The 13,448-nt window shown below is 41.8% G+C and overlaps 1 protein-coding gene across 1 annotated transcript in view; it reads left to right on the forward strand.

Annotated features, from left to right (window-relative positions):
* CADPS (calcium dependent secretion activator) overlaps positions 1-13,448 on the forward strand; it is a 520,576-nt gene that overhangs the window by 213,594 nt on the left and 293,534 nt on the right. The window contains 2 exon segments of the mRNA XM_030208035.1: positions 6,922-7,030; positions 8,308-8,520. Of these exon segments, the coding sequence (XP_030063895.1) occupies positions 6,922-7,030; positions 8,308-8,520 (322 nt within the window).

Here is a 13,448-nt window from a genome sequence, read left to right on the forward strand (position 1 = left end):
TCCTCTACTTTCTGTAAGGCATTGTTACATTTGCACCTAGCATGTAAATGTTTGATAGTACCCTTTCATGACCCATGGCAACTTGTAAGCAGAGTGGAAGAAACACAGACATAATAAATCTCAGACATGTTACTGTACAGATGTGTGCTCCTGGACTGCAGCATAAAGGGTCAGTTACCCTACCCCCCATGAGCACCCCCACACCCTGATCCTCATCTGACCCCCTCAGTTGTACCCCAACCCCCAAACATCATCCATTCCCACTGATGAAGACCCCCCTTGATTGTACTCCAATCCCTTGATCGTCATCCATATCCACTGATGAAGATCCCAGCCTTCCTGAAAAGAAGCCCCACCCCCCAAATAGAATCCCCACCCTCCTAAACAAACCCCCACCTCCTCAGCTGAATCTTGTTTATGCCCTGGTGTCTAGGGGTGAGCAGGAGTGATCTCCAGTCGCTCCTGCTGGTGCTGATCCCCAAAATTGCATTGGTAACCCCTAGCAGTAGACACAAGGGCAGAAAAAAAACATGGCTGGAGGGGAACCTTCGGGGACTGGGGATTCTTTTCAGGGGTGGAGATTTTGTTTGGAGCGGGTTGGGGTATGGTTGGGGAGAAGGTCGGGTGAGGGTCGGGGTTGGGGTGCTTATGGGGTGAATAGACAGCTCCAACTGGCTTTTTAAGCTACAGCCTGGGAGCATCAGGCCACAGCTTTGAGGCCTGATGCTGCTAGATGGTAAAATAACTGTTTTTAGCTGGGGTTATTTTAACAGCTATACCCTGTGCAGAAAACAATGTGAATTGCACAAAGATGCTTATATTTTGGGGATTTGCTTGTTTTTTTTCCACGAAGCTCCAATTTGTGAGAAAGCCCATCCAGATCAATGCTGTATTCCTATGGTCAGATGATCATGGCATTTAAATCTTCCACATATATTCAGTAAGCAATGATATCCAGTCTAGAATTATTATCATTGTTAAAATATGTATTATTATCCTAGCCTACATTTGTAGGTGAAGTACAATAAAAACATTAAGACAGCATTTTTTGGGACCTTATCTAAATTATATAGTGGCTTAATATCACATCAACCCATTGGACTAGATGGAATGCCTTGGCTGCACCTTCATTTTTATTTATTTATTTTTGGTACATTTATACCCCACATTATCCCACAAAAGTGGGCTCAATGTGGCTTACAATATTACAAATGGTACAATTCAGGGAGGAAACGGAGTCAAAGGGAGGGGTAAGTACAAGGGGATAAGATAGGGATGAGGAAGACTAGGGTATAGCATTGGCAGTGGGATAAACATTCTTGAATAAAAAACGTCTTTAAGGATGTCTTGAAGAGCTGGTGGTCATTCTGTCCTGGTGCTATGTGGGTGATTCTAAAATGGGGTAAGAGCATACTCTATACAGGAAAGTAGTCACCTACATTCCTTTACAGAATATTTGCATAACTGGCAGATATGGGAGGGGCATGGGAGGGTCAGGGGCATTCCCAGAAATTGGGCGCCATGTTATTGAATAGCTGCATTTGCACGCCTAAGTGCCATCAGTTGAGTGCGAGCAGTTGCACCAGCTTTTGTCAGGCGTAAATGCTCGCATTCGAAGTTAGGCGTGAGGAATGCGCCAAGCTAGTATTCTGTAAAGGGTGCTTTGCACGGAGTGTCTTTTAAGCGGATCGTAACAGTACTCAACTTTGGGCACCATTTACTAAATCTGACCCTATACATTTCAATAGTGCTGCCCCCAAATTCCCCAAATCTTACCCCATGTCAGATGGATAATACCTAAAATTGTATACATGTCCATCTCGCCTGTAGGTAATCACCCTCCAATTTTTCCCATTCCCACCCTTCCTGTCTGCCCTCCCTTCCTTTTTTACCCTCTCTCCCTATCTGTCTCCCTTCTCTCCTTCCCCACTTTCTTTCCTCTCCCCACCACCCTTTCCCCTTTATATCTAATTAGGACACTTAAGTATGAATGGCTCTGGGATATGTGCAGTAGCCTTTTCTGCCAATTTTATAGTTCTTTTCTAAACTTTGGAAATTGTGTACTAGTCTGTACACCGCCTAGATCTGCTAGTTAGCCCAGGCAGTGCAGAAAGTTCTAATAAATTATAAACTATACATCTAAAATTGGATTTAAGGGGGGGAAAAAGCAGCTTATACAGTTAGTGCTGTCATTGTCCACATGAGTGCATTGCATTATTGACAAGACAGGATTTGGCTTCATAAGTAGTAAACTCTCAAAAAAGATATAGAGGAATTAGAAAAGGTACAGAGAAGGGCGACGAAAATGATAAAGGGGATGGGACAACTTTCCTATGAGGAAAAGCTGAAGCGGCTAGGGCTCTTCAGCTTGGAGAAAAGACGACTGAGGGGAGATATGATAGAGGTCTATAAAATAATGAGTGGAGTAGACGTGAATCGTTTGTTTACACTTTTGAAAAATACTAGGACTAGGGGGCATGCAATGAAGCTACAAAGTAGTAAATTTAATACGAATCGGAGAAAATATTTCTTCACTCAACGTGTAATTAAACTCTGGAATTTGTTGCCAGAGAATGTGGTAAAGGTGGTTAGCTTAGCGGGTTTTTAAAAAAGCCTGGACGGCTTCCTAAAGGAGAAGTCCATAGACCATTATTAAATTGACTTGTGGAAAATCCACTGCTATTTCTGGGATAAGCAGCATAAAATGTATTGAACTTTTTTGGGATCTTGCTAGGTATTTGTGACCTGGATTGGCCACTGTTGGAAACAGGATGCTGGGCTGGATGGACCTTTGGTCTGTCCCAGTGTGTCAATACTTACATACTTATTCACAAGTTTATTTAAATTTAAAACCAATGGTCTGCTGCAAGTCAAAATGATAGAAAGCAGCTTAGTGAAACTGGAGTGTGAAAATGGCCTCATAAGCCCATTGTAGAAATATGGTAATTAAGGAGGGAAGTTAGCAAGCTGCATTAGGCAATAACCCATGTTATTTGTCCTTTAACATGACTTAAAGGGTGCTAACACAGGTTGTCGTGCCCTAACACAGCATTACCCTGTCACCAGGGTAATATCTGTTTGCTATATTATTATCATGTTTTTTTCTTTATAATGTACCCAAGATCCTTCTCAATACTAAATGTCTATTTTGTTATACACTGCCACCATACATGATGTATTGTAAGCCACATTGAGCCTGCAAAGAGGTGGGGAAATGTGGGATACAAATGCAACAAATAAATAAATAAATGTTGACTATTTTCACTATCCAAGTAGTGACGGCATTGAATATCCATGTTTAATTTAAGTGCTATAGCTGGCATTTTAAAACAAATGCTGACCTCAGCAGTGGATTGATTCGTAAATTACAAATACTCTCTCATACAGAATAAACTGTTACATGTTGAAAATCTGTTTTGGGTGAGATGTGGCTAACATGGGTAGGATGCAACCATGTGCTGTACCAGGAGAGGGCAGCAGTACATCACATAATATGGGCCAATTCTATCTGTGGTACTTAATCATTTTTTTCTGAGTGTAATAAATTTAATGGATTATTTATATGTTGCAAAGATACAGTCTGGCTGATATGTTGTTACACTGTACGGAGACAATGCCTTCAGCTATTGAGCAATTTGAAGGCTTGCACACCGGTGTTAAGATGGAGATTCAGTATCGCTGAAAAACTCATTCTCTCCAATTGGAAAACATCGACTGGCCGATATTCAAAACCATTTAAGGGGCCATTTTACTAAGCCACGGTAGGTTCTATGCTCGTGCAGCGCACCCTCAAATGAGACCACCGCCAGGCCAACGCGTGCTAATTTCAGATTTGATGCGCACCCATAACGCATGGATGAATTATTTATTTATTTCCTCCTATGTGCGCCAGTTCCAGCAGCAATCGGCACTTGGCAAGCGCCGACCAGTCACTGTAAGTGTAGCGCATGAGCCTTTACCACTAGTTCAATGGGTGGCATTAAGGGCTCAGGCCGGTTTTGGACGCGTGCTGGTTTCATTTTTACCGCAGGCCCTTTTCCTGTCCCAAAAAGGCATTTTTTTGTAGATGCAGTAAAAACTGGCCCAGCGCCTTACCAATACACGTGCCTACAGTATCGCAGGCCAACTTTTACTGCGGCTTTCTAAAAGGGTGCCCCTAACTATCCAGGAACGACACCTGGCCGGTTAAGTGGTAGTTAGCCGGCTATCTGGTGATATTTAGCAGGAGGTAGCCGGCTATCCCCAGCTAAGTATCGACGATTAGCACTTAGCGAATAACCGGTTATATTATGCAATATAACCAGCTATCTGCCAATTACCTTTGGCCGCTTTGAACTTAGCCGGCCAGCGCTGAATATCGACTTGGCCGGCTTTGTTCTAAGTGATAAATCGGACATTCAGTGTCGGTCACCGGAAATGACCTGGCATTGAATATCCTGGCTCAGCGATGACCACGGGAGGCAGCCCCGGCTACTCGCCGTGGTCTGAATATCTGGCCCCTAGACTTTTAAATGTCCATTTTTGTGGTAACCTGTGATACAGCACCAGAAATTTGAACTTGCTTTGGCTGAGAAATATGGAACAGCACTTCATAGAAGGAAATGATGGTCCCCACTAGAATTACATATGCAAGATTCAGATATCTCTCAATAAGCATATATAATTGTTCCTTTTTTTCAATATTTACATTTATATATTCAGTATATCTGACAAATAGTCATTGTTAATTTCCACCTTTGCTGTTAATAACATAATTGTTCATATTTTCTATGATACCTTTTACAATAATTTGCTGTTACGATATGTTTTTTAAACCTCTCTAAAAAAAAAGGGCCCCTTTTACAAAGCGGCAGTAAGCCCAAAGTGTGCTTACCATTCGCTACCACAGCAGCCCGGCGCTAGTTCCCACCCCCAGCACGCTGTCATATCCAGCACTACAAATATATATGTATTTATGTAGTGCTGGTATGTACCTGATGGTAATCGGGCAGTGCCGCACACTGCCCGGTTACCGCTGGGTTAGTGCAGGAGCCCTTACCACCACCTCAGTGGGTGGAGGTAAGGGCTTCTCCCCCCCCCCCCCCCCCGAATTGACCATGTGGCAAGTGCTTCACTTGCCACATGGCCATTTCCTCAAAATAAAGAAAGACCTACCTTTTACCCACTGCAGTGAAAGGGGTCCTTGGCGCATATGTATTGGTAAGGGGTCCTTGGCGCACGTGTATTGGTAAGGCCTGCCATGAGTGGGAAAGCGCGGGGTACAAATGTAACAAAAAAATAAATAAAATAAATATCAAAAACAAATTCTGACGCAAGCGCAGGCCCCCTTTTGCCGCAGCTTGGTAAAAGGTGCCCTAATAAAAATATGGATAAAAATAAAGGTGGAGATTCAGTTCCACAGATCCGTAAAAAGAATATTATAGTGCATTGGTCCAAAAGTTTCAGAGAGTCCTCAAGAGCCAGAGCTTTATCATGAAAATGTCTAAAGCGATAAAATTCTGTCAGGAATTCAGTGTTTGTCACAACCCAGAGCAAAGTCAGTTGAAATCGTTTGATAATAAATGTCCCTGTAAGCTCCTAGCCTAAAGCACGGAGAAGCTTTTGCTTTTCCACCAGTCCTCTTTTAGAGAGTTGAGATTTTAAAATGCTGAGTTCAAGCTGTGTCCCGGAGACGATTTTAAATCCTGACAGCAGAACCCCCGCAGCCAAAAAAGGCTTCTGTCAACGATTTGACATAGAATAGATCATGTCATACAGATAGTGACTCCAAGGAGTGAAAGCTGCCACATACAGCACTGATGACAACAACTGCACATCTCAGAGGGGTTTTAAGATTAGTTTAATGTGACTGGCACTTTAGCTGTCATTTTTTGTGACAGGGTGTCACTCTGGGGTTTGTCTAAGATGCACATTAGGGCATTGAAAACTTACAACCTCAAAATATATGACTCTGTGGTAGTTGGAAACATTTATTTATTTGGATTTTGCTCACACCTTTTTCAGTAGTAGCTCAAGGTGAGTTACATTCAGGTACTCTGGATATTTCTCTGTCCCACAAGGGCTCACAATCTAAGTTTGTACCTGAGGCAATGAAGGGTTAAGTGACTTGCCCAAGATCACAAGGAACAGAGTGGGATTTGAACCAGGCCACCTCTGGATTGTAAGAGAAGTGCTCTAACCACTAGGCCACTCCTCCACACATACATAATGGAGAGGGGGGATGGGGAGGGACTTGGGTCTGTATTTTGTTAAGTAACATTTTAGGAGAACTGTGAGATTTGTGCTTATTGATAACATATGGAAGAGCTAGGTGGAAACTGGAAAGATGTTAATTTGTTTAAAACACAATAGGCCCAATATTTAAATCACCTGTCTTGGGCTAACCGGGAATTTTCAGCGGCACCCAAACTGAAACCGGCTATTTAGGGGGGCATTCAGGGGAGGGGGGGGATAGAGTCAGCTGGTTAAATTCCGATTTTCAGCACATAACCAGTTAAGATAGCTACATAAATAGAACCGCATAAACGGCTGAATATCGCTAACCAGCTAAGTTTGCACTCTGCTCATGCCTCGTTAGGGGATGGCCAGTTAGCGGGGATTTTCGGTGGCACTAACCAATTAAATGCCACTGAATATCCCCGCATAGGCTAGACAAGCTATTTCAATGGGTAGGGGCTTCTCCTGGCTACTTAAATGGCTTTGAATTTTGGGCGGTATTTTTTATTTATGACTAATGAGGTGTAAGCTTATAATCCATATTTGGTTGGCAGCGAAAATCCTTGCCATGATTGTAGGTGCCTATATAAAATCCACAAAAGGACATAAGTTCTCTGCATAGAATATACATTTTCTTTTCTTAAGGCTGTGCATGCGTGTTGAAATTTAATCATGGTACAATCCTAGCTTTGTAATTTTCTTCAGGTCAGTCAATACACGTTTGCAATGTGCAGCTATCGGGAGAAAAAAGCTGAACCTCAGGAGCTGCTGCAACTTGATGGATACACTGTGGACTACACTGACCCCCAGCCAGGTACAATTTGCACATGGAAGGCCGTTTCCAAGACCTCTGTATTGCCAGCACTTCAAAAAGAAGTTACCTAAATACAGCTGAAAATCAGACTTTCGTTTTCTTGGATATGAAGTTCTTCATTTTCTTTACAGTCTCATGCTTAGCTATTTAAAAAGATCTTAATGGGATGTTTCACTTCTAATGAAAACATCCTTCAAAATTCAAGTAGGGAATGGTCTTCCAGGAGGGCAGATAGACACACTTGTGAAGTCTATAGAAATAATTATTTGTGCCACTAAACAATATTTATAAGGTGCATGCCCCCAACCCACCCATATTCTTCCCAGATGCACACCCTCGACTCACCCATGCCCCTCCCTGGTGCATGCCCCTGACCCACCCATGTTCCCCCCAGGTCCACACCCGTGATCCACCCCTGACCCACCCATGTTCCTCCCAGGTGCACACCCCCGACTCACCCGTGCCCCTCCCTGGTGAATGCCCCCGACTCACCCATGCCCCTCTCTGGTGAATGCCCCTGACCCACCCATGTTCCTCCCTGGTGCATACCCCAACCCACCCATGTTCCTCCCAGGTGCACTAGTTGTGCTTCAATGCATTCAGTAAGATTATCCCGTTATTCCCTAATGCAATGCAATCAAACACTGGACCCCGTTGGACAGTGGCAGTGAAGTTCAGCATGTGGGCTATTTTCAGTGGAAGTTGAGTACAAAATTCTATGCTCCTATATTTGAGCAGTTTTTGCTATATATAAGTATCTTGCAGGTTTTTTAATGCTAATAATTGGACTGTAGCCCATTTTAGACCAACCCAATTCTAATAGGTCTAGGCACACTGAGGCTTTTTTCTCCTTGATCCATTTCTATTTGAAATGTGGAAAATAACAAATATATCACATTGAATAATTAGGTGTGTGGATTTTCTATTAATACTTGTTTAAGTACTCCACCTCCTTCCTGCTTAAATTATTGTCAACCAAAATGTATGATACCTTCCTGAACAATTTAGACTTTGAGACTGCAGTCCCAGCTTTGATTTGATTTTATTTAGTTATGTGCTTTATAATTTTTCTCAATACTGTCAAACCTGGAGAACAGAATAGAATTTAAGGTACAGCGCTGCCAGATTTCCTCTTTCATGCTTCTGCAAGGGAAAGCTTATGAGTAGGTCTTAATCCAAGTGAAGGTCAAGCTTCTGCCATTCCTTCTCCCTACTTGTAGTCAAATCTCTGCACGTTGTGGGCCGTACATTCTTTAATCATCCATGTCTCTTGCCAGGTTTGGAGGGTGGCCGATCATTTTTCAATGCAGTGAAAGAAGGTGATACTGTGATCTTTGCGAGTGATGATGAACAAGATCGCATCCTCTGGGTCCAGGCAATGTATCGAGCTACTGGGCAATCCCACAAGCCTGTGCCACCCACGCAAGTGCAAAAACTCAATGCGAAAGGAGGAAATGTGCCGCAGTTAGATGCACCAATCTCACAATTTTGTAAGTAAAGAAGTGCCTGTATCAGGTAGCAGCAACGTAGTGGATCAAATATTATGTAGCGTTGATCTGAATGAGCAACTGATATATAGATGTGTGTATATCGCCCTTTTTATAAATATATCTGTATAGCTATCATATACATATATGCATTACATATGGATATAGCTAGATCTATGCAGATCTATATATTAGATATAGATATAGGTATATAGATGTGGTTTTCATGTTGGAAATTTGAGCATTATGGGCTGAATTCAGGAAATGGTGCCCAAATTTAAGCACTGGGAAAAATTCACGGTAAGCGCTTTTTAAAAAAGGCGCTCCGGGTTGAGCGCTCTTTATAGAATAGCACTTACAGCGGATTGCTGTGCCTAACTTTGGGCGTAAGGACTTACGCTAGCTGAAACCTGGTGTAAATCCTGGTATGCAGGTTGGGCACATAACCCTGGTATTCTATAACACTGAATTTAAAATGCCATTGACTCACCCATGCCCCTCTCATGACCACACCCCCTTTTGAATTGTACGCAAAATACTTTGAGCACCCAGGGTTATGGAATAGCGCGTAGGCAGATGTGTGCGTAAATCCAAATCAGTGACAATTAATCCCAATTAACCTCAATAATTGGTTTGCTAACACCCAATTGACTGATTAGTTTATGTGCACATCCTGGGCTCTGCGCCCAAATTTCAGCGACCTATATAGAATCCGGGAGTATGTGTATACATACTTGGACAATGTCCCCCCGAATTCTATAAATGGCGCTTTAAATTGCACATGCAAATTTGGGTTCACCCCAATTTGCACTTGCAATTTAATTTAATAACGAGCCAATTAGCACTGATAGTTGGGCCCTAACAATTATCGGTGCTAGCTGGCATTAATTAAAATCTATGCGTGTAAATTTACACACCTGGATTGATGCGTAAAAGTTACGTGCAGGTCAGAAAAGGGGGTGTGGCCATAGTAGGACCCATGGGTGGATTAGGTACATTCCTGCTATTAGGCGCATTGATATAGAATGAGGGGGATAGGCACAGAGATTTTGTTAGTATAAGCCAGAGTTGTCCAACCTCAGTCCTCAAGGGCCACAATCCAGTCAGGTTTTCAGGATTTCCCCAATGAATATGCATGAGGTCTATTTGCATGCTCTGCCTCCATTGTATGCGAATAGATCTCATGCATATGGATTGGGAAAATTCTGAAAATCCGACCTGTTGCAGGCCAAGGTTGGACACCCCTGGTATAAATGGTCATGCCTAAATGTAATTGGGGTTCCTGGCGTATCATTTATAGAATATCGCTTAGCATTTTTTTGGCACTGTTTATAGAAGTTAGTCCTATATATACATATTGCGCACATATATACATATGTGTGTATAAATGTATTTGGGCAATCAGTATTCATACTGACCACATTTCTAACATGAAAAGTATTATCTGTGAATAATTATTCAATTTAATTCAAAAAGAATTTATCAAGCCTACCAATATTCCAATGGGTTTCAACAGAAGTAATAAAAAATATGTTTTTCCTTCATTAAGGGGTCCTTTTTTACTAAGATTCGCTAATGGATTTAGCACACGCTAATGATTAGCATGTGCTAAACGCTAAGAAGCCCAAAGGAATAAAATGGGCTTCTTTGAATTTAGCACGCTCTAATCATTAGCACTCCTTAGTAAAAGGAGCCCTATGGGAGTAACGTTATTTTAATTATGAATTCATATCGATGCGAAAACCCTCATTACAATTTATTTCACTTCAAGAAAGACTCTGGACACCACGCAGATAGCAGAATTTCAAAATTAAATGTGGAGTGTAGTCCACGAATATCTTTCCCCGTGCACACAGATTAAGTGAAAATCACTGAGTTCAATGCAAACCTTGTCAAGGCATTATTGTCTTTCAAAAGTGAGTAAGATGCCTGTACCACTGCCTAAGTTCCACACTTGTTTTAGCCATGCTACATGTACTGTTTTTGAGTGGTGCGTAGTTTCTAACGTTTCAACAGGAGCTTGCGTTAATTGCACACGTAGTAAAACCTCAAGCATGTACATGGCCAAAGTGTTTGATGAGCCGCTTGAGGATTTGCCCTGCACCATTCAAAAATAGAACCTCTTACCTCCCCTGCTTAGAGGGATTTATATACTACACTTTGTCGGCTCAGAAGACATAGATCTGGACAGATTTTGAATTGGAAGCTTACTGTACAAGGCACTTAGCAAGGTAGCAATTATAACCCTATGCAAAGTGGAAACTTTTGCTACTGAATTATAATTTAAAGCAGCAGCACTGGAAACAAATATTTAGAAAACTCAGCTGACAGACAAAAAAAAATAATTATTATTGTTCCCTAGGTCTGTTCTATTTTTATACCACATGCATCATTACAAACGTGCATAAATCAGGAACCTGCTGTGCTGACTGGTGGTGCTTCTATAAAATACATACAATATTTTTGCCTATCTTTCCAAATGATGCACAAGGCGAGGCACAGTTAGTCTATCTCCCTATAAGGTCTATGTGGATACCTGAAGCATTGGGAGATAAAACCACAAGGAGCAGCAGTGGGGGAACAGGGATCTTAGTCTTGCTTTTCCTGATTTTCACTCCACTGTTTTACTGCTGGGCCACTCCTTCTCCATCCCATATAGCCTTGCTTTCCGAAATGTCCTTCCCTGAGTTCCAAATAGAAAAAATGAAGAAGTAGAATCTATTAATCACTCAGGAGGTCAGATCCGGGCCAGAAAACTCTGAAGTCTGCTTGACCTACTACTAAGCTTTCCTTTTGCAAACGTATTTCTTTTCCTTTTAACAATTTTTATTGTTGTAAACTGCTCTGAACGCTTACTAAAGGGCGGTATGTCAAATTTTAATAAACTTGAAATTTGAATCTGAAAAGAGGGAACTCTTCTGAAAGCAATGGTTGCAACCATGGCAAAAGAAACACACCAATCTCAAAACGAAAAAAATTACACAGAAAAATGTCTAAAATCTCTGATTTATTTTTTTTGTAAGTGAGCTGTAGTACTGAGATTTGAAGAGTAACAGACAACTTGATGTCCTGAAGCGTGGATGCCAGTTCTGCTGTTTTAACTAGATCCCCTGCAAATTTTCTGCTCTCAGGCAAAAGCCATCTTGGCAGTGGGTATCACAAATGACATGCATAAACTAGATTTGATCACCTGCTTGTTTAATATGTCTTCCCATGCCAGAAACAAAATGGTTTGTGCACAGCACAAGAAGCAATTTGACATCTATATCTGCGGTTGGTCGCTGGACAAAATGGCTCCCTTTCAAGGGCTGCTTTTGGCAACCCCGTTTAATCTGGGCTCATGTGCTCGTAGACCGACTCCAGAGAGAAGCATGGTGTCCACCCTGGCTTTGTGCCCCGGGAAGTTGCTTTGCTTGCCCATCCCTTGCAACAGCCCTACATACCTGCAGTGTCATTTGTGATGTGCCAACATGGCAGTGGTCAAGCGAGCAGAAAACCTGCTTAACAATTTCAAAAGGATAATGTGTCAGTCAAAATAATGCAGTCCACATAGGATGGATATTGAAAAGGACCCGCTGTCTGAACTTTTGAAGCACTGCCTGGTGTGAGGAGTAAAGTTAAGTGTTACCAATTAATGTTCTCATGGAATTGTTCTGCCTTAATATATTAATATATCCTACACAGTAAAAACTGGGAAACAAGTTAATTGGAAAAGATGTGGGATAATCATTATCTTAAAGTGCAATACTTAATAGAAGCACACCGTACGTTAAAAGTGCAAATAAATACTGAACATCTTTTCAGGTTTATATCAAAATCTAATTAGATGTGATCTCACAGTGCATTAGTTCTGCATTTGACTGATGAATTTTTGGCATACTCTGGGCATACTCATTATATCCCTGATTTCATTGGCTTTAAACTATAAAGAAAGGCATAGATTGCCAAAATGATATCGTGCCCTAATTGGAACACATTCTCCCTTCCTCCCCCAACCCTTTCTGCTAATGGAAAAAAAGATTTTTGGCTCCAAGCCATTGTAAAACAATATGCCTGTGTGCATTGTCTTGCTCCATTCTGTCCTGCCATTTACTAGGGATGTGCATTTGTTAGTATATATTCAATGTGTTAGTGTACATTCAAATATATTGGGAGTCTATAAAGTAGTGGCAATCACACATATAAATGATTAGAATAATTGCTTATATACACATATTTGGAAATACATATAAATGCTAAAATTGCACCTAGTCACTATTCTGTAAATATGCACATATCATACGTAGCATGTATTTGACAAGGAGACATACACATGAGTGAAATCTGTGCATAACTTGTGGAATATTATCAGTTATGTGCATATAGTACCACTAATCATTCCTACAGCGCTATTAGACATACACAACACTGTACACATTATATGCAGTTACTTTCTCTGTCCCTAGAGGGCTCACAATCTAAGGGGACCTTTTACTACAGGGTTGCCGCGTGACAAAGTGGTTTGCCACATGGCAACCCGGAATTACCGCCGGCTCAACGCGGCTGCTATCGGTAGTTCCACCTCGAGCATGTGCCATTTCCAAAGCTATGGAAATTTTTTCCTTAATTATTAGCACAGCGCTAACCCGGCGGTAATCGCTACCTGGTTTATGCTGGCTTACCACGGTATGCTCTCCCCCCCCCCCCCACCGCATAGCCAAGCAGTAAATGAAATTCTACCACATGGCCATGTTGATTTTCAGCCATTTTTACCTGCTGTGTCATAAATGGCCTTAATTATTAGCGCATGTCTGGTAACTGCTGGCTTAGCACGGTATGCGTTCCCCCTGCACAGCCACGCAGTAAATGCAATTTTACTGCATAGCCATGTTGATTTTCAGTCTTTTTTTTTTACCTGCTGCGGCATAAACAGCCGCTGTCACCGCACAGCT

The sequence above is a fragment of the Microcaecilia unicolor genome, chromosome 6, assembly GCF_901765095.1.
Source record: "Microcaecilia unicolor chromosome 6, aMicUni1.1, whole genome shotgun sequence".
NCBI classification, from domain to species: Eukaryota; Metazoa; Chordata; class Amphibia; order Gymnophiona; family Siphonopidae; genus Microcaecilia; species Microcaecilia unicolor.